Raw genomic sequence first — 26,204 nt, 5'->3', positions numbered from 1 at the left:
TGTCGTGACCGACACAAGAATTTACTTGGCTTCTTTCTCTATTTGCAAGAAAGACATCATGCTATTTCCGGGCATACCAGATATCGACAATGCTTCGCAAACTACCTATGGAGTACCTTTCACAGCCCGCCGTGTAGCTGGAATGTTCCAGGCACTGGCAGATCAGGTCAGAACGAACTCCAAACGATCATATATTGTACAATCTTTATCAGTGGGCGGAGTCGCTGGGAAGCCTAACTACGAAGTGCTGGCTTTTTTTCATGTTATTTACGTTTAATATCTTCGATGGTGTCTTCATTCTGTTTTATTTTTCCAGGCTTGATTAACTATGATTGTTCGCACATTCATATCTATATAAATACAAAAATTAAAATGTAAAAAATTAAAATTAAAAATACAATAAAAATACCTTCCGCATCGTGCTAGAAATACCATTCCCCCCTTTCACCCCTCGTGTTTTTGTAAAAAAAAAGAAGTGTTTAGCGTTCAAGCCCCGTAATCTCTGGGTCGCTGAATCGAGTCCTGCTCGTCAGTTTCTTTTTTTTTTTTTAATTTCTGACACAGTCATTTTCTTTATTATTTATATTATAGTTGATGTAATGAGAAAAATACGTGTAATCGGATGAACTTTTATTAAATTTACAGTGTTATTTGGCAGTCTACAAATTTTTATTATCACAAATAATATCATATTCATAACGATCGACCAGTAAACGACCAAACGCATAAAGTGATACTGAAAATGTATGCTTGTTCGTGTCTTCAAAATTGTTCGTATTTAATCGAAAGAGAACGATAAATTGCTTGTCTTGAAGACGCTATTAAAATACAGTCGATACTGCGGTACCAATTATCAGCGCCGACATTTAAGGAAATGCGGCGTTATGCATGGCTTGCTTCCAAATTATCGTCTAAAAGAGAGGTTTTTGAAAATGTTAGTGAGATTTGTTTTTTTCAAGGAAAACCTCAAAAGACCTTGCGGTATGCGGGAACATAGCATTTATTCAGCTGGTGGCGTTTAACTTTGTGTTTTCCATGTTTTTACGAAAAATGCCATCCTGAAACTTGTAATGTCGAAAGCGACGATTAATTCTACATCTTTCGAAAGCAGTCTGTGCCGGTCAAAACGTGGAGGTAACAAGTCGTTCAGGGCTCCTTCCAAATGTAAGGGACTTCTCAAATCACGGACAACCATACATTTTCAGTATCACTTTATGCGTTTGGTCGTTTACTAGTTGATCGTTATGAATATTATATTGTTTGTGATAGTAAAAATTTGTAGATTGCCAAATAAAATTGTCGGACCTCCCCTTGTAAGACACTCGTACATGATTTCCAGAAGTGCTGATTTATCATTCCGATACAAAAATCGGCACGAAATGATAATTAAATCAAGACCCTATGCTGTCGGCAGGCGTCGATATACATCGACGGGAAAAGCTGAAACTGTGTGCCCCTGCCGGGACTCGACCAGTGATCTCCTGCTTACATGGCAGACGCTCTATCCATCTGAGCCACCGAGGGCACAGAGGGTAGAGCGACTGCAATGATTTATCCCATGCACGCTCCCCGTGAGACCCACACATTCCCATCTTAATGTCCACACACTACATTCGTAATGCCCCTACACTCATTACTCATGGCAGACAATCTTACCGAGTCCCGTAAGAGTTTGGGCAATGCGTGTGCATCCAGCACAGAGGAATGCTCGGTTAGCCTTAAGTGTATGAAGATGGTACCTGTTCTTTCTGACATGTTCGGAAGAACAGATACCATCTTCATGCAAAAATCGGCAGGCTTGCTCTTCTTTAACGGCCTTGCCGCAGTGGATACACCGGTTCCCGTCTGATCACCGAAGTTAAGCGCTGCTGGGTGTGGCCGGCACTTGGATGGGTGACCGTAATGGCCGCCATGCGCTGTTGCCACTTTTCGGGGTGCCCTCAGCCTCGTGATGCCAACTGAGGAGCTACTCGACCGAACAGCAGCGGCTCCGGTCAAAGAAAACCATCGTAACGACCGGGAGAGCGGCGTGCTGACCCCACGCCCCTCTTATCCACATCCTCAGATGAGGATGACACGGCGGTCGGATGGTCCCAATGGGCCACTTCTGGCCTGAAGACGGATTGTTGGTGTTGCTCTTCTTTAATACTGAATTGGCAACTAACAAGGGGAACTCCCCATCGCACCCCCTTGAGATCTAGTGGTGAAACGTACCAGTGGATAGCGCGTCAAAAACTCAACACAGGTGGGGAATGAAAACAGGAAGGAAGGGTACTTAACAGTATTAAAAATAAAAAAAATGAATAAGGAAAATCACGACAGAGAACGGTCCATACTCGAGAAGTAAAACTTCGAGCAAACACAGTGCATTCGTGGTTATGTTGTTGGATGGCGAAGGAGGAGATGTGTGAACTGTCCATCCATCTGGCCATGGGTGTGTCTGTCCGCTGAGTTCAGATCTGTGCCCGTGTTGCAGTTTAATTTCTGTTCGCAACAGTGAAGTGTGAGGAAGGGACAGCCAGATGATGTAAATACCTCCTATCTGTTCTACCCAACTACCACACGTTACAACTCTTGCGTTCCATTTTGGAAGGTTTGACTCTCGAATTGCTTTCTTGTAACATGGTTCACACCCATTTCTTTGCTGTTTTCTGTTGTGTGAGAGGTCTGTGTGGCACGTCGCCTGCTCTCGCTATTCGCCGCTGCTGTATTTTCCTTAGCCGCATTTATGTCGTCTCGTTGTCTCTGTAGAGCTGTACCGTGGGAAGCAAGGAAAGGATGATGGTCGGTGGCCGGTGGCCTCATTCTATAACAGAAACTGCACGTAGTAACTGGGTTCTTTATCCATAAAAAAAGAGCTGCTTAAGTTAAGGTTCCATGTGCTGCGGCACAAGCTCTCTTCTGTGTAGTCAACGTAGCCTCAATGCCGTTGAGGTCCGCTATGCTCACAATATGCTGGAGGCTAAGTCTGCAGCTCCGTCTCGGTGAGAGGCTGGAACTCCACGGTGTACAGACTCGAACTGATCCAACAAGCTCGAATGCACTGAAGGGTACTTAACAATTAAAAAAAAAATATTTAAAAAAAGAGGGAGGAGAAGCAAACTGTTTGAAGTCACGCTGGTACGTTGTGGGTTGCTGTGTGTTTCCATTCCACGATTAATGTGATTTGAAGAGAAGTCATAAAATGAGCTCTAACATGTAAAGTAAGCGTTTCCGGACACATGTGCACCTAACATATTTTCTTTCTTTGTGTGTGAGGAATGTTTCCTGAAAGTTTGGCCGTGCCTTTTTTGTAACACCCTGCATATTTTAAGACCGAAAATATCTCGCGATTTTCTCAGTAACGCCTGAGAAGTACGCGCTGCTGCTCACACATTTTGTTGTCCTCGTGGAGAACTAGGAGTGTTCGAAGTTTGCAGTAAAGACCGCGTTCCAAACGCCGCGACCTCTCCTTGTCAGTGGAAGTCACTGTCACAGTAAAAATTCGTGGCTCACGTGGGCGGTTGCGTGCTGGCGGCTGGTCGCCCCGCCTCGGCGGGGAGGACCGCGGCTGCGCCAGCCACTTGCCGCCGCCTGCTCATCCGGCGGGAAGCGTCTGCTCTGCGCCTGAGCCAGAACAGCGCCTGAGCCAGAACAGCCGGCATGCACCCAGCGGGCGCCGCCGCGTCGCTGCTGGCCCTGCTGGCCGCAAACGGCACCTCGGTGCTCGACTGCGTCTGCGACCACATCTGCCGCGTCGCGGGGCCGCCCGGCGGCAGCTACGGCGAGGTGCGGCTGTGGTGGGGCTACTGCCGATACCCGCGTAAGTACTTCACGCTGTGCGGTCTGAGTCACCGCTTCTGGATTGTGGAACGACACAAACTACTGGCCATTAAAAATCCTACACCACCATGGCAACCTGCTACAGACGCGACAGCAAGAAGATGCTGTGATATGCAAATGATTAGCTTTTCAGAGCATTCACACGAGGTTGCCGCCGGTGGCGACATCTACAACGTGCTGACACGAGCAAAGTTTCCAACCGATTTCTCATACACAAGTAGCAGTTGACCGGCGTTGCCTGGTTAAATGTTGTTGTGGTGCCTCGTGTAAGGAGGGGAAATGCGTCCCGTCACCTTTCTGACTTTGATAAAGGTCGGATTGTAGCCTATTGCGATTGCGGTTTATCGTAAAGCGACATTGCTGCTCGCGGCGGTGTAGATCCAATGACTGTTAGCAGAATATGGAATCGGTGGGTGCAGGAGGCTAATACGGAACGCCGTGCTGGATCCCAACGGCCTCGTATCACTAGCAGTCGAGATGACAGGCATCTTATCCGCACGGCTGTAACGGATCGTGCAGCCACGTCTCGATCCCTGAGTCAACAGATGGGGACGTTTGCAAGACAGCAACCATCTGCACGAACAGTTCGACGACGTTTCCTGCAGCAATGACTGTCAGCTCGGATACCATGGCTGTGGTTACCCCTGACGCTGCATCACAGACAGGAGCGCCTGCGATGGTGTACTCGACGACGAACCTGGGTGCGCGAATGGCGAAACGTAATTTTTTCGGATGAATCCTGCTTATGTTTACAGCATCGCGATGGTTGCATCCGTGTTTGGCAACATCGCGGTGAACGCGTATTGGAAGCGTGTATTCCTCAGCGCCATACAGGCGTATGACCCGCTGTGATACTATGGGGTGCCATTGGTTACACGTCTCGGTCACTTCTTGTTCGCATTGACGGCACTTTGAACAGTGGACGTTACATTTCAGATGTGTTACGACCTGTGCCTCTACTCTTCATTCGATCCCTGCGAAAACGTACATTTCAGCAGGATAATGCACGACCGCATACTGCAGGTCCTCTACGGGCCTGTCTGGATACAGAAAATGTTCGAATGTTTCCCTGGCCAGCACTTTCTCCAGATCTCTCACCAATTAAAAACGTCTGGTCAATGGTGGCCGAGCAACTGGCTCATCACAATACGCCAGTCACTACTCTTGATGAACTGTGGTATCGTGTTGAAGCTGCATCGGCAGCTGTACCTGTACACGCCATCCAAGCTCTGACTCAATGCCCAGGCGTATCAAGGCCGTTATTACTGCCAGAGGTGGTCGTTCTGGGTACTGATTTCTCAGGATCTATGCACCCAAATCGCGTAAAAGTGTAACCACATGGGAGCTCTAGTAATATATTTACCCAATGAACACTAGTTTATCATCTGCATTTCTTCTTGGTGTATCAATTTTAATGGGCGGTAGTGTAAAATGATCTCAGCCCGATAGTAAAGTTCTACCCAGAATCTGCTTTGTAAAGCCTCGTCGCCAGTTCTGTAAAGGCCTCGTCGGTACAGCTCTGGAAGACGAGTGGCCACTGTTGTTGCTGTAGGTCGAGTCTGTGAAACGGTTTCAGCTGCAGTACACCGCTAACACAATTTCTCCCTGCCACTATTACACAGTTATGCCCTGGGGTCAGGTAACAGGATAGAAGGACTAAGGTTCTCCAACATTCCAACAAATTAGTAACAAAGTCACACAAATGAGGTAAAAGGTGAACTTATGTGGCTTCTTGCATGATTAAGTCTGCAATACTGCATGTAATACAACACCAAAAAGATTGTCAAGTGCAAATAATTGTAGCCAAACTTCACATTACATGTTGTTGTAGTTGTTGTTGTGGTCTTCAGTCCTGAGACTGGTTTGATGCAGCTCTCCATGCTACTCTATCCTGTGCAAGCTTCTTCATCTCCCAGTACCTACTGCAGCCTACATCCTTCTGAATCTGCTTAGTGTATTCATCTCTTGGTCTAGCTCTACCATTTTTACCCTCCACGCTGCCCTCCAATGCTAAATTTGTGATCCCTTGATGCCTGAGAACATGTCCTACCAACCGATCCCTTCTTCTGGTCAAGTTGTGCCACAAACTTCTCTTCTCCCCAATCCTATTCAATACTTCCTCATTAGTTATGTGATCTACCCATCTAATCTTCAGCATTCTTCTGTAGCACCACTTTTAGATAGCTTCCATTCTCTTCTTATCCAAACTATTTATCGTCCACATTTCACTTCCGTACGTGGCTACACTCCATACAAATACTTTCAGAAACGACTTCCTGACACTGAAATCTGTACTCGATGTTAACAAATTTCTCTTCTTCAGAAACGCTTTCCTTACCATTTCCAGTCTCCATTCTATATCTACTTTTCCCATCGTTATTTATTGTGCTGCCCAAATAGCAAAACTCCTTTACTACTTTAAGCGTCTCATTTTCTAATCTAACTCCCTCAGCATCACTCAATTCAACTCGACTACACTCCATTATCCTCGTTTTGCTTTGGTTGATGTTCATCTTATATCCTCCTTTCAAGACACTGTCCATTCGGTTCAACTGCTCTTCCAAGTCCTTTGCTCTCTCTGACAGAATGACAATGTCATCGGCAAACCTCAAAGTTTTTATTTCTTCTCCATGGATTATAATTCCTACTCCGAATTTTTGTTTTGTTTCCTTCACTGCTTGCTCAATATACAGATTGAATGACATGGTGGACAGGCAACTACCCTGTCTTACTCCCTTCCCAACCACTGCTTCCCTTTCATGCCCCTCGACTCTTGTAACTGCCCTCTGGTTTCTGTAGAAATTGTAAATAGCCTTTCGCTCCCTATATTTTACCCCTGCCACCTTCAGAATTTGATAGAGAGTATTCCTGTCAACATTGTCAAAAGCTTTCTCTAAGGCCACAAATTCTAGAAACGTAGGTTTGCCTTTCTTTAATCTTTCATCTAAGATAAGTCGTAAGGTCAGTATTGCCTCATGTGTTCCAACATTTCTATGGAATCCAAACTGATCTTCCCCGAGGTCGGCTTCAACTAGTTTTTCCATTCGTCTGTAAAGAATTCGTGTTAGTATTTTGCAGCAGTGACTTATTAAACTGATAGTTCGGTAATTTTCACATCTGTCAACACCTGATTTCTTTGGGATTGGAATTATTATATTCTTCTTGGATAGAACATGTAATAATTACACATCGTCTTTTTTTAGACTCCTGAAACAACAAGCGAGTGGATGCAGGTGGCGAAGGGGTTGTGTCTTCAAGTTATGATGCTATCTCTGTACTTCTTTCACAGATGTGTCCAATATCGACTAGATTTCATTTAATGCGCTCATCTTCTTCACTCTATCCTTAAAGTCTCGATTATGCACGTCGCATATTTCGGGGTAGCTCTCCACGGCTTCGATAAAATGTTCTCTATCATGCTTCATCCATTCCCGTTTCTCCTCCATTACTGAAATTTGTTTGCATAAAATACGTGAGATGGTTGCATAAAATTAAGTCACCACATTAACAAAAATGTTAAATATGAGTGTTATGCAGGCGACATACTTACTGTAACTTGCGCCTCCTACTTGCATTAAACAGAAATAAATCCTAAAAGCTGCAAGTTACTTGCAGATACTGCTTGCGTGGTGTTCACACCGGAAGCGGAAAACGTGCACCAAGTCACTTCCGCAATAAAACTGCCACGGTCGCAAGTCGACTTGGCGATAACTTTACACTCGCAAGTCGCGCGGCAAGTTCCTCCTCGCAAGTAAATTGCTGCAGTAACTTGCTGGTGTAAACCGAGCGTTAGAGACGAGCTGTAACGAGGGGGAGCTGGACCCCGCATAAGTAACAGCCCCTCTGATGGGTCAAAAAATGGCTCTGAGCGCTGTGGGACTTACCATCTGAGGTCATCAGTCCCCTAGAACTTAGAACTACTTAAACCTAACCAAGCTAAGGGCATCACACAACACCCAGTCATCACGAGGCAGAGAAAAACAGCCCCTCCGACCCCCAACATTCAGGTATAATTACTGAACGAGGCAGAGAAAACCAGTGTTCAGTGTCCCGTCGTCGGTAACGTCATTGGTGATGCAACAAAAGCTAGAATTAGGGGAGGATGGGGAAGGAAATCGGTCGTGTCCTTTCAAAGGCACCATCGCAGCATTTGCCTTGGGGGGACGTTGATGTCCTGCAATGCGGACGAAGTTGCGGTTTTGTACCAACACTGAATGATGTTAACTGAAGCTGTACAAGGAAATTTACTAAATTGCCACTCATAGTTTAACAATTTCAACATTTTCTCTAATAGGTGTGGCAGATATGGTACACGAGTTGGGATGGAAGTCATTACAGCATAGACGTTTTTCGTCGCGGCGAGACCTTTTTACGAAATTTCAGTCACCAACTTTCTCTTCCGAATGCGAAAATATTTTGTTGAGCCCAACCTACATAGGTAGGAATGATCATCAAAATAAAATACGAGAAATCAGAGCTCGAACAGAAAGGTTTAGGTGTTCGTTTTTCCCGCGCGCTGTTCGGGAGTGGAATGGTAGAGGGATAGTATGATTGTGGTTCGATGAACCCTCTGCCAAGCACTTAAATGTGAATTGCAGAGTAGTCATGTAGAGACGTAGAGGTGGTTTTATAACATTCGTTTCATTTCTGGTATTATTTTATGGTGCATCATGAGTTTAACAGCATTCATACTGTGGCAGGCTGCTGTCAACATTCATAGAAACACATTATGTCTCTCGTTTTGTAGTTTTGTAGTGGTTAATAGAAAAAAACGAGAAGAGAAAAGAAATGATTCGGAAATGAGGGAAGAAATGGTGAATTAAAAAGGGGTTTAAAAAAAATCGTTAATGATCGTGAAAAAGGGAAAGACGCAAATCGGACTTCGTGTTACAGAAAAAGCTATCGGATTTCGTGATTCGGAAAAGCTATTGTGAGTGTGCTCCTTGTGGCGTTTTTGAGCAAAAGTTAAACCAATTTCCACTACAAAATTATTGAAAGAGAATAGAGAATAACAAAATTTAACTGACAGGGGGAAGTGGCTTAGATAAGAGTTTATCCTTTGCCAGGTTAACTTGTCTTCTTTTGTGCGGCGTCCTGGTCTTCAAAAATCTCCTTCATTTCTGCGTGAAAAGTCTGCTCCGAAATCTTGCAATAAGTGTCATTGCCCAGGAATTTCTAATGTATCCGAAACCGTCGTGATATTAAATGCAATTTATTTTGGTTGCTTCTCTCCGTCCTCCGAATTTCGTAACAACTTCCACAATGTCTACACATTAATAAGTTTTTACGTCTTAATCAGAACACGTCTGCCTTAAGCTTCTGCTATCAAGAGACAATAAAGAAACGGATAGAAAACAAAAAGAGTTACTCTCTGCCGTCGACCGCTCATACCGCTGCTATGGTATAATTTCTATCTGAGGGAACGTGTCTACCGCGGCGACATTCAGTCCCGCTACAGTTTGTAGTGCACCTGAGGAAACAGAAAAATCTTTATTGTACCACATAATTATTTTGCTCAGAAATTACCGCTAAAATTATACGCGGAATGACAAACATAGAAATTTTCTACAACGTATTAGGCATAATACAATATTGTACCATTCTTCGCCGGCCGGGGTGGCCGTGCGGTTCTAGGCGCTCCAGTCCGGAGCCGCGCTGCTGCTGCGGTCGCAGGTTCGAATCCTGCATCGGGCATGGATGTGTGTGATGTCCTTAGGTTAGTTAGGTTTAAGTAGTTCTACGTTCTAGGGGACTGGTGACCTCAGCAGTTGATTCCCATAGTGCTCAGAGCCATTTGAACCATACCATTCTTCACTTGGGACACATTTGCTGAACATAGCTCAAACCATAGTGGAAAAATATTGTAATGTTATGTGTGCCTCACTGCTTTTTTTAAACTAATTTGTGCCTGATTTTATTCTGAGTAGCTCAGTAATGTATGCAAATATCGTAAATGTAAATGTGATTCAAAAAGTACTTGAAGTGAAGCGCAGTGGGACAGTAAGAAACTCTTTAGAGCGCAATCCCTGCAACGATAGTAGTTGTAAATCTTTTGAGTATGGACTCTAAAAAAAGAAAAAAGACAATTGATTTATTTAAAAAAAGAGGACTGTTAATCTGTATCTTGTGGAAAGAGGGGGCGTTGCAAGGCCGTCGCTCTAAACGTATTATTACCTTTAATGAAAATTGCTACTTCAGTGATAAAACCGAGTGAAGTATGTGTAATAGTTGCCAAACGTTTATGTATACAAATTTTCTGGAAGTCAAGAATAGAAATATCTTGTTTTTGGAAAGGGAGACGAACTTCACTGTCGTCGCCGGCTATCAATAGACAGAACTATAAGTGTACAAATATCACTAAAATACAGGGAAGGAAATGCATTCTCTATAGCTTTCATTCAATACCTGACAATCTGAATGAGATTTTCACTCTGCTGCGGAGTGTGAGCTGATATGGAACTTCCTGGCAGATTAAAACTGTGTAGCGGACCGAGACTCGAACTCGGGACCTTTGCCTCGAGTTTCGGTCCGGCACACAGTTTTAATCTGCCAGGAAGTTTCACCTAACAACCTGTCATCATTTCTTGATTGCAGTAACTGGATTCTGTTCTTGTACAACAGTACGGTGCTGAACTCCACTGACCAATTTTGACGCCGCAGGACTTGTAGTCTGAAGGAAGTCTGTGTGACAAGCAATCTCCTTTTCTCACGAAAAGCAGATAGCTGTTTGATCTTTTTTACTTACAACACTGGTCCCTTACGTATGAAAAGCTACGACAATTTGGGCTCAAAGCTGTCAGCAATACGGCCAAGTAACTAACACAGTTTTATTTTAAACCTTAAAGAACAATAACTCCCTCCAAATTGTAATACGTCACCAACTGGTGGAGAAGCTGATCATTCAAGGAGGCAGCAACCAAAATTCAGGTACCAGTTACGACTTAGCGTAAAAATCTCAATCAAAAATCAACCTCTCTCTCTCTCTCTCTCTCTCTCTCTCTCTCTCTCTCTCTCTCTCTCTCTCTCCAAACACATTTATAAATATTCATATTATTATTATTATTATTATTAAATATAAAAGTCATTTTATAATATGTACCTAAAATTCGGAAAATGTAGTTTCGAGAAAATGAGCGCTGTTCACAGTGCTTTTGACTCACCGAATGCCTCTTCCAGAACATTCCAGCAGCATATTCTTGCTGGACTGCTGTTTCTTTACCCTCTACACTTTTCCAGGAGTCCTTTCCTTGCTTTGAACTCTTCGGTGGTGCCCTCCGCAGCCTTTCAGCTTCAACTACTCGCTGTCTAAGTATGCCAGTCGGAGAAACTATCATACTATTTCATGGTTAGATGACCAATTTGTCCGTTATTTTTCTCCTGCTAACTGCACCACCATTGAAACAGATGACAGCATCCATCACACCTATTTTGAGTGCCTTCCTTCCAACAATCACTGTTTTTGGTACTTGTTGCCACACACAACTGCTGAAAGTCTCACTATGGTTCTGTGTGTGACCATGTAGACATCTGCTAAACACACTACTGGCCATTAAAATTGCTACACCACGAAGTTCACCTGCTACACACACGAAATCTAACCGACAGGAAGAAGATGCTGTGATATGCAAATGATTAGCTTTTCAGAGCATTCACACGAGGTTGCCGCCGGTGGCAACACCTACAACGTGCTGACATGAGGAAACTATCCAACCGATTTCTCATACACAGTTGACCGGCGTTGCCTGGTGAAACGTTGTTGTGATTCCACGTGTAAGTAGGAGAAATGAGTACCATCACGTTTCCGACTTTGATAAAGGTCGGATTGTGGCCTATCTCGATTGCGGTTTACCGTATCACGATATTGCTGCTCGCGTTGGTCGAGATCCGATGGCTGTTAGCAGAATACGGAATCGGTGGGTTCAGGAGGGTAATACGGAACGCTGTGCTGGATCCCAACGGCCTCGTATCACTAGCAGTCGAGATGACAGGCATCTTATCCGCACGGCTGTAACGGATCGTGCAGCCACGTCTCGATCCCTGAGTCAACAGATGGGGCATTTGCAAGACAACAACCATCTGCACGAACAGTTCGACGACGTTTGCAGCAGCACGGACTATCAGCTCGGAGACCGTGGCTGCGGTTGCCCTTGACGCTGCATCACAGACAGGAGCGCCTGCGATGGTGTACTCGACGACGAACCTGGCTGCACGAATGGCAAAACGTCATTTTTTCGGGTGAATCCAGGTTCTGTTTACAGCATCGTGATGGTCGCATCTGTGTTTGGCGACTTCGCGGCTAACGCACATTGGAAGCGTGTATTCGTGATCGCCATAGTGGCGTGTATCATACCGGCGTGATGGTATGGGGTGCCATTGGTTACACGTCTCGGTCACCTCTTGTTCGCATTGATGGCACTTTGAACAGTGGACGTTACATTTCAGGTGTGTTACGACCCGTGGCTCTACCCTTCATTCGATCCGTGCGAAACCCTACATTTCGGCAGGATAATGCACGACCGCATGTTGCAGGTCCTGTACGGGCCTTTCTGGATACAGAAAATGTTCGACTGCTGCCCTGGCCAACACAGAATAACTGAATTCCACAAGAGCACGCTGGTGTTTATGTACACTACTGGCCATTAAAACTGCTACATCAAGAAGAAATGGAGATGATAAACGGGTATTCATTAGATAAATATATTACACTAGAAGTGACACGTGATTACATTTTCACGCAATTAGAGTGATTAGATCCTGAGCAATCAGTACCCAGAACAACCCCCTCTGGCTGTTATAACGACCTCGATACTCCTGGGCATTCAGTCAAACAGCTCGGATGGCGTGTACAGGTACAGCTTGGCCATGCAGCTTCAACACGATACCACAGTTCACCAAGAATAGTGACTGGCGTATTGTGACGAGCCAATTGCTCAGTCAACATTGGCCAGACGTTTTCAATGGGTAGAGATCTGGAGAATGTGCTGGCCAGGGCATCAGTCAAACATTTTCTGAATCCAAAAAGGCCCGTACAGGACCTGCAACATGCGGTCGTGCATTATCCTGCCGAAATGTAGGGTTTCGCACGGATCGAATGAAGGGTAGAGCCACGGGTCGTAACACACCTGAAATGTAACGTCCACTGTTCAAAGTGCCATCAATGCGAACAAGAGGTGACCGAGACGTGTAACCAATGGCACCCCATACCATCACGCCGGTATGATACACGCCACTATGGCGATCACGAATACACGCTTCCAATGTGCGTTAGCCGCGAAGTCGCCAAACACAGATGCGACCATCACGATGCTGTAAACAGAACCTGGATTCACCCGAAAAAATGACGTTTTGCCATTCGTGCAGCCAGGTTCGTCGTCGAGTACACCATCGCAGGCGCTCCTGTCTGTGATGCAGCGTCAAGGGCAACCGCAGCCACGGTCTCCGAGCTGATAGTCCGTGCTGCTGCAAACGTCGTCGAACTGTTCGTGCAGATGGTTGTTGTCTTGCAAACGTTCCCATCTGTTGACTCAGGGATCGAGACGTGGCTGCTCTACCCGTTATAGCCGTGCGAATAAGATGCCTGTCATCTTAACTGCTAGTGATATGAGGCCATTGGGAACCCACCGATTCCATATTCTGCTAACAGTCATTGGATCTCGACCAACGCGAGCAGCAATGTCGTGATACGGTAAACCGCAATCGCGATAGGCCACAATCCGACCTTTATCAAAGTCGGAAACGTGATGGTATGCATTTCTCTTCCTTACACGAGGGATCACAACAACATTTCACCAGGCAACTCCGGTCAACTGCTGTTTGTGTATGAGAAATCGGTTGGAAACTTTCCTCATGTCAGCAAGTTGTAGGTGTCGCCAGCAGCGCCAACCTCGTGTGAATGCTCTGAAGAGCTAATCATTTGCATATAACAGCATCTTCTTCTTGTCGGTTAAATTTCGCGTCTGTAGCACATCATCTTCGTGGTGTTGCAATTTTAATGGCCAGTTGTGTACCTCATGCGCCATCACCTCTTTCAAGTTATTCCTGAAACGGGGTACGGCGTTCACATTAACAAGTCTCACCGTTTTGTTTGAACATGCTTCAGAGCTGTAGGGTGCTGTATTTTTTATATCCTTGAACTGTACGTAATGATCAGATAGTCTCATTGTACATCATGTACATTAGCTCATTAAGAACTGTGTACACATTACTTGATTACAAAAGAATCAAATGGCTCTGAGCACTATGGCACTTAACATCTAAGGTCATCAGTCCCCTGGACTTAGAACTACTTAAACCTGTGTCAGGATTGTAACCTGCCACCGTAGCCGTCGCGCGGTTCCAGACTGTAGCGCTTAGAACCTCTCGGTCAATCCGGCTGGCTACTTGATTACTCCTGACAACTATGTGGAAAAATGTTGGCAGTCAGTATCCTGTTATCTTGCTGCACGCAAGTTGGAAAATTCACTACTGAAATCAGACAAAACACCCAAATAGTGATTGCAGTTTAATTTTGATATCAGGACGTTTGAGTATGCATGAACAACTCGTACTGATCGTTTCTTCTCAGCTGGCAGGTTGCCCAGTAAATCACCCAGATCTCTCATTAGGTGCTAAAAGTTCCGTAGACGGAATCCGTAGACTGTTGCAATTACAAGGGAAATATTCTGCGGTAATAACTCACAAGCACGTACTTGTAGGTCCTGATCTACATAAAAAGTGCTCGTCGGAATATTTTTGACTTTGTGTCCAGTTTTTATATGTGTTGAAACTCCGCCTTTCTTCCATTAAAACTCTACACGAAAACGAAGCTAGTCTACAACACCTGATATCCAGCTTTTCTATCTAGCTCCTGGGACACGACACTCGCGTCCTAATGGGCTCGAGAATTCGCGATTACGGCGCAGCGTCCGTTATAGTATCGAGCTGTTTCGAACAATCGCGTGACATTTGACTTGCGCGGCGCGAGTGCGAGAGGTACGCAAGAAACTGCGAACCGGGCACAACAATAAGCTGTGGCTCTCTCTGCTCCTCTGGAGGAAATGGCATCAAGTCCTACCATTGCACAAACTCCTACTGTGTCACAACAGATCTACAATGCTACCGTGAGCAACATCTGTGATCTGGATAAAAGAGCTGGGCACTCCAACAGAAACTGGTCTAGAAGTCTGACAAACTCGAACAACGTCACAGACGCAATAACTTCAGATTTTTTTAGGGTTGCAGAGAATTCCAGAGGAGCTGGGCTAAATGACATTGACAGATTTCATAGAGTGGACCCTAAGTTGCCAGGATGTACAAAACTTAGACTAATAAGACTGAAGTTCGTGTCATATAGGAAAAGATTCGAAATCTTCAGAGCGAAGAGGAAGTCAGGTCTCACAATACGAGAGGATCTCTGTTATCTAGGAACTCCTCAATCCAATCACACAGTTGGTCTGATAGTCCATATGCTCTTACTTTGTTCATTAAACGACCGTGGGGAACTGTATCGAACACCTTTCGGAAGTCAAGAAACATGGCATCTACCTGGGAACCCATGTCTACGGCCCTCTGAGTCTCGTGGACGAATAGCGCGAGCAGGGTTTCACACGACCGTCTTTTTCGAAACCCATGCTGATTCCTGCAGAGTAGATTTCTAGTCCCCAGAAAAGTCATTATACTCGAACATAATACGTGTTCCAAAATTCTAATCGACGTTAGAGATATAGGTCTATAGTTCTGCACATCAGTTCGACGTCCCTTCTTGAAAACGGGGATGACCTGTGACCTTTTCCAATCCTTTGGAACGCTTCGCTCTTCTAGAGACCTACGGTACACCGCTGCAAGAAGGGGGGCAAGTTCCTTCGCGTTCCTTCATGAGTAATCAAACTTTCTTTCAGCACATATCTGACGAGAGCATTTTTCAAACGCTGTCTTCGATCTTCAGGGTGTAGATAACTATTCAGGAGATCCTGGCAATAGTGCTGGTATTGGAGCTATAAAAAAAAATTAACTCTCAGTACCTTACCATACAAACCAGAAGTGTAAGATATTCGTCCAATAATTACTAACTTGAGGTCTGTAAACAACCAACTTACCTTTCCTTAGATGTGGATGGTCAAGAGGCGCTGTAATTAATCTTCCAGTCTTAGCATCATATGCTGATGTAGTTCTTTCTGTATCGTGTGCATGGAAATGTAGCTCACAAACCTGTTAAAAATAATGGATTACGTTACGTTAGTATGAGAAAAGTTTGGCCCTTTCTGTACATGTTATGTTCATAAATTACAATTAACTCTCAGACTAAACAGAACCATTTAACAGGTTCCTTTACTAAAGCTGCTACTTAGCTAAGAGTGATATGAAGGGGTAAAATTACACGGTCAACTGCTCTTATCCATTCTCTCCTTGCATCTTCATCAAGAGGGAAATGGAATGTACTGACTCTTTCCTGACCAGTATAATTGCCTCTACAAGCAAGCATACAGCATCTACGTGACATATTTATATTTTGAAGTAGTATGAACACTATTACACTAACATTTCAATTCACAATCATATAACGGCTCCACAGGCGAAACAACCAAGACAGCACATGTGGCTTGTGTTTGTTATGACCCGTGGTGCTTACGTCACGAGCGACTCCAAAGACAGTATAGCGGCCTTGTTCCAAGGTGGCACTGGCCAAAGGCACTGACAGCAGCAGTGGCGATTCGACTGCCAGCGTGACCAACTGGCAGTAAACACAGTGCACAACAAACATCGAATTCCGTAGCCAGTATTAGAGTCGTGCGGTGAGTAAAGACAATCTGCCGGCGCAATAATAATTTATATTATGCTATCTGCAGAGCATATAATCACATTTTGTAATACTAGAAGAATTGTGTACGAGGTGCATTCAAGTTCTAAGGCCTCCGACTTTTTTTTCTAATTAACTGCCCACCCGAAATCGATGAAACTGGCGTTACTTCTCGACGTAATCGCCCTGCAGACGTGCACATTTTTCACAACGCTTACGCCATGATTCCATGGCAGCGGCGAAGGCTTCTTTAGGAGTCTGTTTTGACCACTGGGAAATCGCTGAGGCAATAGCAGCACGGCTGGTGAATGTGTGGCCACGGAGAGCGTTTGTTGGAAAAAGTCTCTAGGAGCCAGGTCAGGTGAGTAGGGAGCACGAGGAATCACTTCAAAGTTATTATCACGAAGAAACTGTTGCGTAACGTTAGCTCGATGTGCGGGTGCGTTGTCTCGGTGAAACAGCACACGCGCAGCCCTTCCCGGACGTTTTTGTCGCAGTGCAGGAAGGAATTTGTTCTTCAGAACATTTTCATAGGATGCACCTGTTACCGTAGTGCCCTTTGGAACGCAATGGGTAAGGATTACGCCCTCGCTGTCCCAGAACATGGACACCATCATTTTTTCAGCACTGCCGGTTACCCGAAATTTTTTTGGTGGCGGTGAATCTGCGTGTGCTTCCATTGAGCTGACTGGCGCTTTGTTTCTGGACTGAAAACTGGCATCCACGTCTCATCCATTGTCACAGCCGACGAAAAGAAAGTCCGATTCGTGCTGTCGTTATGCGTCAACATTGCTCGGCAACATGCCACACGGGCAGCCGTGTGGTCGTCCGTCAGCATTCGTGGCACCCACCTCGATGACACTTTTCGCATTTTCAGGTCGTCATGCAGGATTGTGTGCACAGAACACACAGAAATGCCAACTCTGGAGGTGATCTGTTCGACAGTCATTCGGCGATCCCCCAAAACAATTCTCTCCACTTTCTCGATCGTGTCGTCAGACCGGCTTGTGCGAGCCCAGGGTTGTTTCGGTTTGTTGTCACACGATGTTCTGCCTTCATTAAACTGTCGCACCCACGAACGCACTTACGACACATCTGTAACTCCATCACCACATGTCTCCTTCAACTGTGGATGAATTTCAATTGGTTTCACACCACGCAAATTCAGAAAACGATTGATTGCACGCTGTTCGAGTAAGGAAAACGTCGCCATTTTAAGTATTTAAAACAGTTCTCATTCTCGCCGCTGGTGGTAAAATTCCATCTGCCATACGGTGCTGCCATCTCTGGGGCGTAGTGACAATGAACGCGGACTCATTTTAAAACAATGCGCATGTTTCTATCTCTTCCCAGTCTGGAGAAAAAAAAATCGGAGGCCTTAGAACTTGAATGCATCTCGTAGTAATTTTTCCTTCCAGTTACGAATTTTCTGGCTTTGCAGTAGTATGCCTGTGTATGAATTTTTTTTTTCCCCTTCAGTACCAAGGAAGTAGCGAATAGATTTTAAGAATTATGCTGCAGCATTAACTGTTGTTACAGATTTTATAATGTTAATTGGTGATGTTATTTGATGATTTTTGATGCTTTGGTGTGAGGTAATGAATATTACCATTGGTGTTTAATTCAAATATGTTGGTTAGGGTTTTTTATATCCAGTGCAAAGAGGTATTGTTTCGGTTTAGAACTGGTTGAAGTGCTGCTGCCCTGGCCAGCACATTCTCCAGATCTCTCACCAGTTGAAAGCATCCAGTCAATCGTGGCCAAGCAACTGGCTTGTCACAATACGCCAGTCACTACTCTTGATGAACTGTGGTATCGTGTTGAAGCTGCGTGGGCAGCTGTACCTGAACACGCCATCCAAGCTCTGCTTGATTCAACGCTCAGGGGTATGAAGGCCGTTATTACGGCCAGAGGTGGTTCTTATGGGTACTGATTTCTCAGGATCTATGCACCCAAATTGTGTGAAAACGTAATCACATGTCAGTTGTAGTATAATATATTCGTCCAATGAATACCCGTTCATCATCTGCATTTCCTCTTGGTGTAGCAATTTTAATGGCCAGTAGTGTAATTTCATTGGTATTGAGTTTATTCAATGAGATCTTTTGTGCAACTGCAACTTGACGTGGAGACGGATGAGTGGTGCTGTCGCATTGATGTACAGTTTTAGTTGGTTTCATGTATCATATATGAATGTGTCGACGACTTTGTGAACTGCTTGTGTTAAATTTTACCATCCAATTTGTGTTTCATACCCACGGAGTTAGTAGCTTGTACTCTGCTGTACCAGGTGGAGGCTCCAATTCGACGTAAGCATCTCATGTTCGCGAACTGAAGCCTCAGTTTCATCGCGGAGTAGATATGCTCAGTTGCGCTCTGGCCTAGTGAGCTGACCAGCACTGTGAAATAGTAAAAGATGACAGGTATCTTTCACCCCGACAATGTTTAGCCCTAAATCGGACAAATATCAACTTCTTTTCTTCTACAAAGGATCTAGGAGTAATAATAGGTGACAGTCTAAGTTGGACTGATGATGTAACTCCAATGTGCAAGAAGGTGTCAATAGCATAGAAAAGAACAAAAATCTCTTTTAAAAAAAAAAAACTTGTACAAACACTTCTTCTGTAACTCTTCAGGCTTTCCCGGCGATCTAATGAGATCTTGGGTTGTCGGGTGTTCTGTCGGATATCAGTATCGTACTTGCACGATATTTCGGTCACGCAGTTCGTAACCTTCATCAGGTGCGACCTGAGACTGCTCCTCGACTACATAGGATGGGGCCCCTCCACGCCCGCACCAACGTGGTGACCAAACCAAAAGTTCTACTGTCACCTCCGTATAACACGTTAGTTTTAGAATCAGGAGTCACATGATGCAGGCTGTGATGTTATCCATGCGTCTGGGTAAGATTACTCATTTACATGGTCCATCAGGAGATAGAAGTGGTCGAAAACGATCGAAGAGTAGCGGTTGTAAGGGCAGAGGGAAAAAAAGTGCCAAGGCAAGCGCCAAGGGAAAAAAACCTCTGCGACAGTAGGACGGGTAGTAAGGGCAGTAGCGGATTGCTAGCTGCGACAGCGCATGCAAAGTGTGGCTATGTTAGTGCGAGGTATCGTGCATCGTTACCGTTGTCGTTGCTGGCGCTCGTTCCAGGATCTGCTGCTGCGTCCCTGAAACATGACATTGTCATCATATATTAGTGGGCGGTCGGTCATAGATCAGCTCACAGTGTGGGGGGTGTGTGTGGCTGGTTAGCGTGCTGTGTGCAGTACGGTTTCCCTGCGATTGCCGGTATTTCGGCGGGTTAAGCATCTGGGGTTGCCAGTAGTAGCTGAGTTGCAGGGGCTCGCCAGTACTGTCATGTTAGCGTGCTATGGACCATAGATGTTCAGTTTCGTGCTAGTAGTGTTTTTGGTCTATTATGTTTCCGTCTATCGTTGTGGTCGTAGTTACCCAGAGAAAGGATAAACGGGTTACGCGAGTGTCTCGTGTTTCTGTATAGCCGTGTGGAGAGTTTTTGGAATACCTGCAAGATGGTATCTAGCCGATATTCCCGGTGAAGGTCCGCGATGCGCGTGTAGCGCGGAGCGTTGCTTATGACTCTGAGTACTTTGTTCTGTGTGAGCTGCAGATGGCGCACACGTGTGGGCGCAGCGTATCCCCAAACGGGAGCAAGTGTGGTGTACATGGACCTGGACACCCTCCTATTCAGTGTGCTACGCCTGTTAAGCATAGGGTAGAGTTGTTTGAGCCTCGCGTTAGCTTTGTTGGTCACGTGTTGGATGTGGTCCCCCCAGAGTAGTTTCCTGTCCAGCCAGGCACCGAGGTATTTGACCTTCTCTCGGAAGCTTATTGGGCGTGCGTGTAGTGTTATTTGATTGCAGTGTTGATGTTTGCGCAGTAGTTTCGGACTTCTGGTGAACAGAACGGCTTCGCACTTGTCGACGTTTACTCCAACACGCCACTTCACCAACCAGGGCTCTGCCGTTCTGAGTGCGGTCTGTAGTCGTGAGTTGATGTTAGACGGTGCTCCTCGACTGCACCTGGTGCAGTATTTATGCCTACGGCCTTCCCCTTCCACCAACGGCTGCAGGCGCTTCCACTGTGGTCCGCGCCCATTTCCTGCTACCTGCTGGAGCGTTGCTGCTCCGTTTTCCGTCCGCTGCGGTTCTAGGTGTTCCCTCTGAGGTCCGCGCCCACCAAACCCGCTCCTGGGGGTTTCATCAACGGTCTGGGGTACCAAGCGTTCCGCCTGCGGTCCGCGCCCGTTCACCACGACCTGTTGGAGCGTTGCCGCTCCGCTTTTCGTCCGCTGCGGCTCTAGATGTTCCCTCTGCGGTCCGCGCCCACCAAACCCGCTCCTGGGGGTTTCATCTACGGTCTGGGGTACCAAGCGTTCCGCCTGCGGTCCGCGCCCATTTCCTGCTACCTGCTGTTGCGTTGCTGCTCCGTTTTTCGTCCGCTGCGGCTCTGGATGTTCCCTCTGTGGTCCGCGCCCACCAGTCCCACTTCTGGGTGTTACATCTTCGGTCTGGTGCGCCTGGCAGTCCGATAGGGGCTCGTTTTCCAACAGAGGAAGCGCCTGCAGCTGTTGGTGGAGGGGGAAAAAATGGTTCAAATGGCTCTGAGCACTATGGGACTCAACTGCCGTGGTGATCAGTCCCCTAGAACTTAGAACTACTTAAACCTAAGTAAGGACATCACACACATCCATGCCCGAGGCAGGATTCGAACCTGCGACCATAGCAGTCGCACGATTCCGGACTGCGCGCCTAGAACCGCGAGACCACCGTGGGCGGCTTAGTGGAGGGGGAAGACCATAGGCATAAATACTGGACCAGGTCCACTCGAGGAGCAGTCTCAAGTCGAACCTGATGAAGGTAACGAGCTACGTGACCGAAATATCGTGCAAGTACGACGCTGATATGCGGCAGAACACCAGACAACCCAAGATGTCACTTCTCCTTCTACTTATTGATTACAGCAATGCTATCCTGGAAGGAGTTTCTCAGGAAAGCTGGCGGTGCCTGAGCCTGGTTACGAACGTCTGACCGAGCGAGGTGGCGCAGTGGTTAGCACACTGGACTCGCATTTGGGAGGACGACGGTTCAATCCCGTCTCCAGCCATCCTGATTTAGGTTTTCCGTGATTTCCCTAAATCGTTTCAGGCAAATGCCATGATGATTCCGTTGAAAGGGCACGGCCGATGTCCTTCCAAATCCTTCCCTAACCCGAGCTTGCGCTCCGTCTCTAATGATCTCGTTGTCGACGGGACGTTAAACACTAACCACCACCACCACCACGAACGTCTGTGTTCGTTATAGCTGTGATTTTTGACCCTCTGACCGTATTTCACCATCGTATGCACAGCTGACCTGGCTGCTTGCATACAAGTGAAGAAATTTCGACACCTTCCAGCTTATCAACATCTTATGTGTCTCTCTGCCATAACGTTCAAACTCCTCTCTGTCCCACTCCACCGTTTAATTACTTTCTGAAAGTCCTTCTCAGTAGCAACACTCTTGAATAACCTCCTGTAGTCTATTAGTGAACTGAACAACATCTCCAGCTTCAGAAGACATTTAATGACGCGTCTACTAACGGAAAACAATGATTAGCATTGTCGCTGTATGCATTCTTTCCGACCAGATCTTCCTAATGATCCAGTAATCTGAGCTGGTGTAGTCTCCTTAAATTTCCTTTTCCCAGAACTTGCTATATAACGAATTTTTTTTCTGCTCCTATAAATCCTTCTTACATCTCCCAGTGATGATTGACATTATTATTATTATTATTATTATTATTATTATTATTATTGTCATATCTATTAGTGGCAGCAGCAACAGAGAAAAAAGTACAGCAAGTATTAACTTTATTAGTTCATAGTGAGTATTACATTGTCACTGTGGATATTCTAATCCCATTAACACTACTTGTCATATTAAAATACTGATGAACTCAATGTCGAGTGCCCATAAAATCCATTCTTCATATTAAAATTCGTATTTCTTAGGTAACTTGTAGAGGGCCAGTGTCCTCAGAATAAGCTGCTGAATATTCGAAATTACATAAAAAACATCAAAGACGACGCTTATCAGAATTCACTGAAATTGTGCTGATACTGGAGGGGCAAAGGCCACACACGAAACTTTGGTCCTCAAGAATTTATGGTTTATAAATGCCAAAACTCAGCTAGTCTGTTATGGAAATGCAGTTAATGCTCGTTCCCAACCGGGGCTTATCACAGCTCGCCAGGGCAATTTGGAAAGACAGAAATAATTTATCACATGTTATCCAAGTAAGCCACTGTCAAAGGCACACGAGTGACGACAGTATCACAAAACTTGAGTAGTTAACTGCTGGCCAGCATGCTGCACGCGACCTATCATGTGTGATGCATCACACACACACACACACACACACACGCATGTCATGTGACTAGGGCCTCCCATCGGGTAGACCGTTCTCCGGATGCAAGTCTTTTGACTTGCACATCAATGGGGATGAAATGGTGATGATTAGGACAACTCAACACCGAGTCCCTCAGCGGAGAAAATCTCCGGCCCAGCCAGGAATCGAACCCGGGCCTGTAGGATTGACATTCTGTAGCGCTGACCGCTCAGCTACCGGGAGCGGACACACACACAATAAGCTTGCCTCATTAACTACTCGTATCTAAGCCTCAGCTTTTCTTATCAGCAGAAATGTACTCAAAAGACAGTTATAAAGTTCACTGCCTGTGTGACTTTATATGGACAGCTTTACTAGCAGTGGACTGTCCTCAAACAAAGCTTACTGCAGAATCATGACATAGTGACTCTCAGTAAATGTCTTTCCAATTCAGCCTCTGAGTCACGTCTCTTCTAACTATGGTGTGTCACCCACTCTCTTGATTCTTGATGGCCATGGCATCAGACTCTACAGTTCACCAAATATTAACTCTGCATGTAATTATATCATTCTCTACAATTTACTGACACACAGGTCGAGTCTACTTTCATAAACACTGTGAATTCTCAACTGTCCGCCCGAACAAAATGTAAAGCAGATTATTTTTTCCTTTGGTCTCTCTCTGGTATTGGAGTTGTCAGCAGGGACCAAAGAGAGGGGGAAGAGAAGCCTTAATTTTTACTTTTATTCCCCGCACCTGCTCCTACACTTTCCAGATCCAACTGCCTCAGTCTGCGATGCTGACTGGCAATATTTTGGGCCTGCCGGCTGCACTGCCCCCCAAATGTGTTATCCAGCCTCCTTGAACTCCAGCCACTTCCGAATAAGTTCTGACAGGCTCGTTCAAACTCAAATATCTCCACTGTGTATACTCTGGGTGTTATGCTGCTTTCACCAGTCTTAATGTAATGAAATATCACATCAGTTGACATGTCCTCCAGCTATTTACCTCTGTTTATTACACTAAATTGCTTAATTCATTCAATTATGAAACTGAGTATGTGCACCGTTATGACAGCACACTGCCACATCTCACGCTGCACATATTTGGGGCATCAACAATGGCTCCAACCCGACTAGGCTTCGAGCTGAACTGAACTCAGACAGCTACATCATTCTGTACTGCTGCAAGTACATGCCAGAGTTCAGAGGCAACAGAGTGAGGTGTGCCATGTTTTTGGCAACATCCAACCATATCTTTAAACTGCACGAGATAGTTGGAGAACGTTCTGTTGATGGTGACAGTTAAAACACTCTGTATCAGAGTACGTTAGGAACATGCGAGGTTTTGAATTATTTTGTTGAAAGATGATGTCACAGGGATTACAGAGGTAGGCAGAACCACAAATTTCAATACATTACAAATATAGGGTGATTATAATTAAAGTTAAACTTTCAAACCACTGGTCAGAATGACATAAAATTACAACGGAATATTATCAGAGGAGGAGGAAAATGTATGGCAGAGGAAACTTAATAATTACAAAATGTAGCAATCGATGGCACCTTGACTGCTTATTATTGACAAATGAATCATACAACAACATTTGATGTTGAACAAATTGTATTACTCAGTGTGCATGGGGGTACAGGTATGATACTGTTAGTTACGTAAGCCCCGTCCACCACGGCAAGGTCTCATCACACCGGATGGGAAAAATTGGTTTTTAATTGTCCTGAAGCAAAAACGGCATAAAAAGCATCACTCACATTGGTTTTTAATTGCCCTGAAGCCAAAAACCGCATGGAAATCATCAATCAGAATCAAACTGGGTTATTAATTTTGGTGTGACGCGCAAAACATGTTCAATATGCAGAATGAGATTTTCACTCTGCAGCGGAGTGTGCGCTGATATGAAACTTCCTGGCAGATTAAAACTGTGTGCCGGACCGAGACTCGAAGTCGGGACCTTTGCCTTTCGCGGGCAAGTTCTCTACCAACTGAGCTACCCAGGCACGACTCACGCCACGTCCTCACTGCTTTACTTCTGCCAGTACCTCGTCTCCTACCTTCCAAACTTCACAGAAGCTCTCCTGCGAACCTTGCAGGACTACTACTGTTGAAAGAAAGGATATTGCTTCTGTAAAGTTTGGAAGGTAGGAGACGAGGTACTGGGAGAAGTAAAGCTGTAAGGACGGGGCGTGAGTCCTGCTCGGATAGCTCAGTTGGTAGAGCACTTGCTGTGAAAGGCAAAGATCCCGAGTTCGAGTCTCGGTCTGGAACACAGTTTTAATCTGCCAGGAAGTTTCATGTTCAGTATGCTCTCTATCCTTTTTTGGAAGTTGAAATCGAGAAGCAGCATGTTGCACAACTGATTGAAGTGTTTCCAAGGTCACGTTTAGAATGCGTTGTACAATGTGTGCCTTCAATGGAGCTAAGTTTGCAGTCGGAACTCTGAATGCAACATCTTTCAAATAGCCCCACAGCCAGAAGCCACGTGAATTAAGATCAGGTGATCGGAACAGCCAGACTGTAGGGCAATGGGCGGATGATAATTGTAGCATTTCCTAAATGGCGGTTCAGCAATGTGCAATGTGTGGAGGTGCGCCATCTTGCATAAAAATGATCCCATCCACGCTGTTGGACAGCTGGAATGACATTGTTGTGGAAAAGACACTCGTAGCACTTACCAGTGACGGAACAAAAATGGTTCAATAATGGCTCTGAGCACTATGGGACTTAAGATCTGGGTTCATCAGTCCCCTAGAACTTAGAACTACTTAAACCTAACTAACCTAAGGACATCACACACATCCATGCCCCAGACAGGATTCGAACCTGCGACCGTAGCAGTCCCACGGTTCCAGACTGCGAGTGACGGTACAGGTAACAGGACCGGAAGCACCTGTCTCTATGGAAAAAATATAGCCCTATGATAAATGATGCCATAAACCTGCACCAAACAGTAACCTTTTCAGGATGAAGTGGTACTGGTGGATTTACGTGTGGATTTTTCGTTGGCCATATTCGACAATTCTGTGAATTGACATATCCTGTGACGTGGAAGTTGGCTTCATCTGTCCATAAAATCTTCCACAGCCAGTCATTGTCCACTTGCATGCGAGCAAGAAATGAGCTGCTCGGGGGAGGGGGGGGGGGGGAACAAAATGGTAAGCGCCAAAATCACAGTATCGAGATACGGCGCATCTAATTGAT

At 45.4% G+C, this 26,204-nt stretch overlaps 1 protein-coding gene across 1 annotated transcript in view; it reads left to right on the top strand.

Annotated features, from left to right (window-relative positions):
* Positions 1 to 3,633: 3,633 nt before the first annotated feature.
* The window catches only part of LOC126295079 (uncharacterized), a 173,043-nt gene continuing 150,472 nt past the window's right edge, over positions 3,634 to 26,204 (top strand). Inside the window, exon 1 of the mRNA XM_049987326.1 lies at positions 3,634 to 3,802. Within this exon, the coding sequence (XP_049843283.1) occupies positions 3,643 to 3,802 (160 nt within the window). The 5' untranslated portion in view covers positions 3,634 to 3,642. The remainder of the gene's footprint in view (positions 3,803 to 26,204) is intronic.

The sequence above is a fragment of the Schistocerca gregaria genome, chromosome 11 (assembly GCF_023897955.1).
Source record: "Schistocerca gregaria isolate iqSchGreg1 chromosome 11, iqSchGreg1.2, whole genome shotgun sequence".
NCBI classification, from domain to species: Eukaryota; Metazoa; Arthropoda; class Insecta; order Orthoptera; family Acrididae; genus Schistocerca; species Schistocerca gregaria.
Note: the sequence above shows the minus strand (reverse complement) of the source record. Positions and strands in the feature narration are given on the sequence as shown.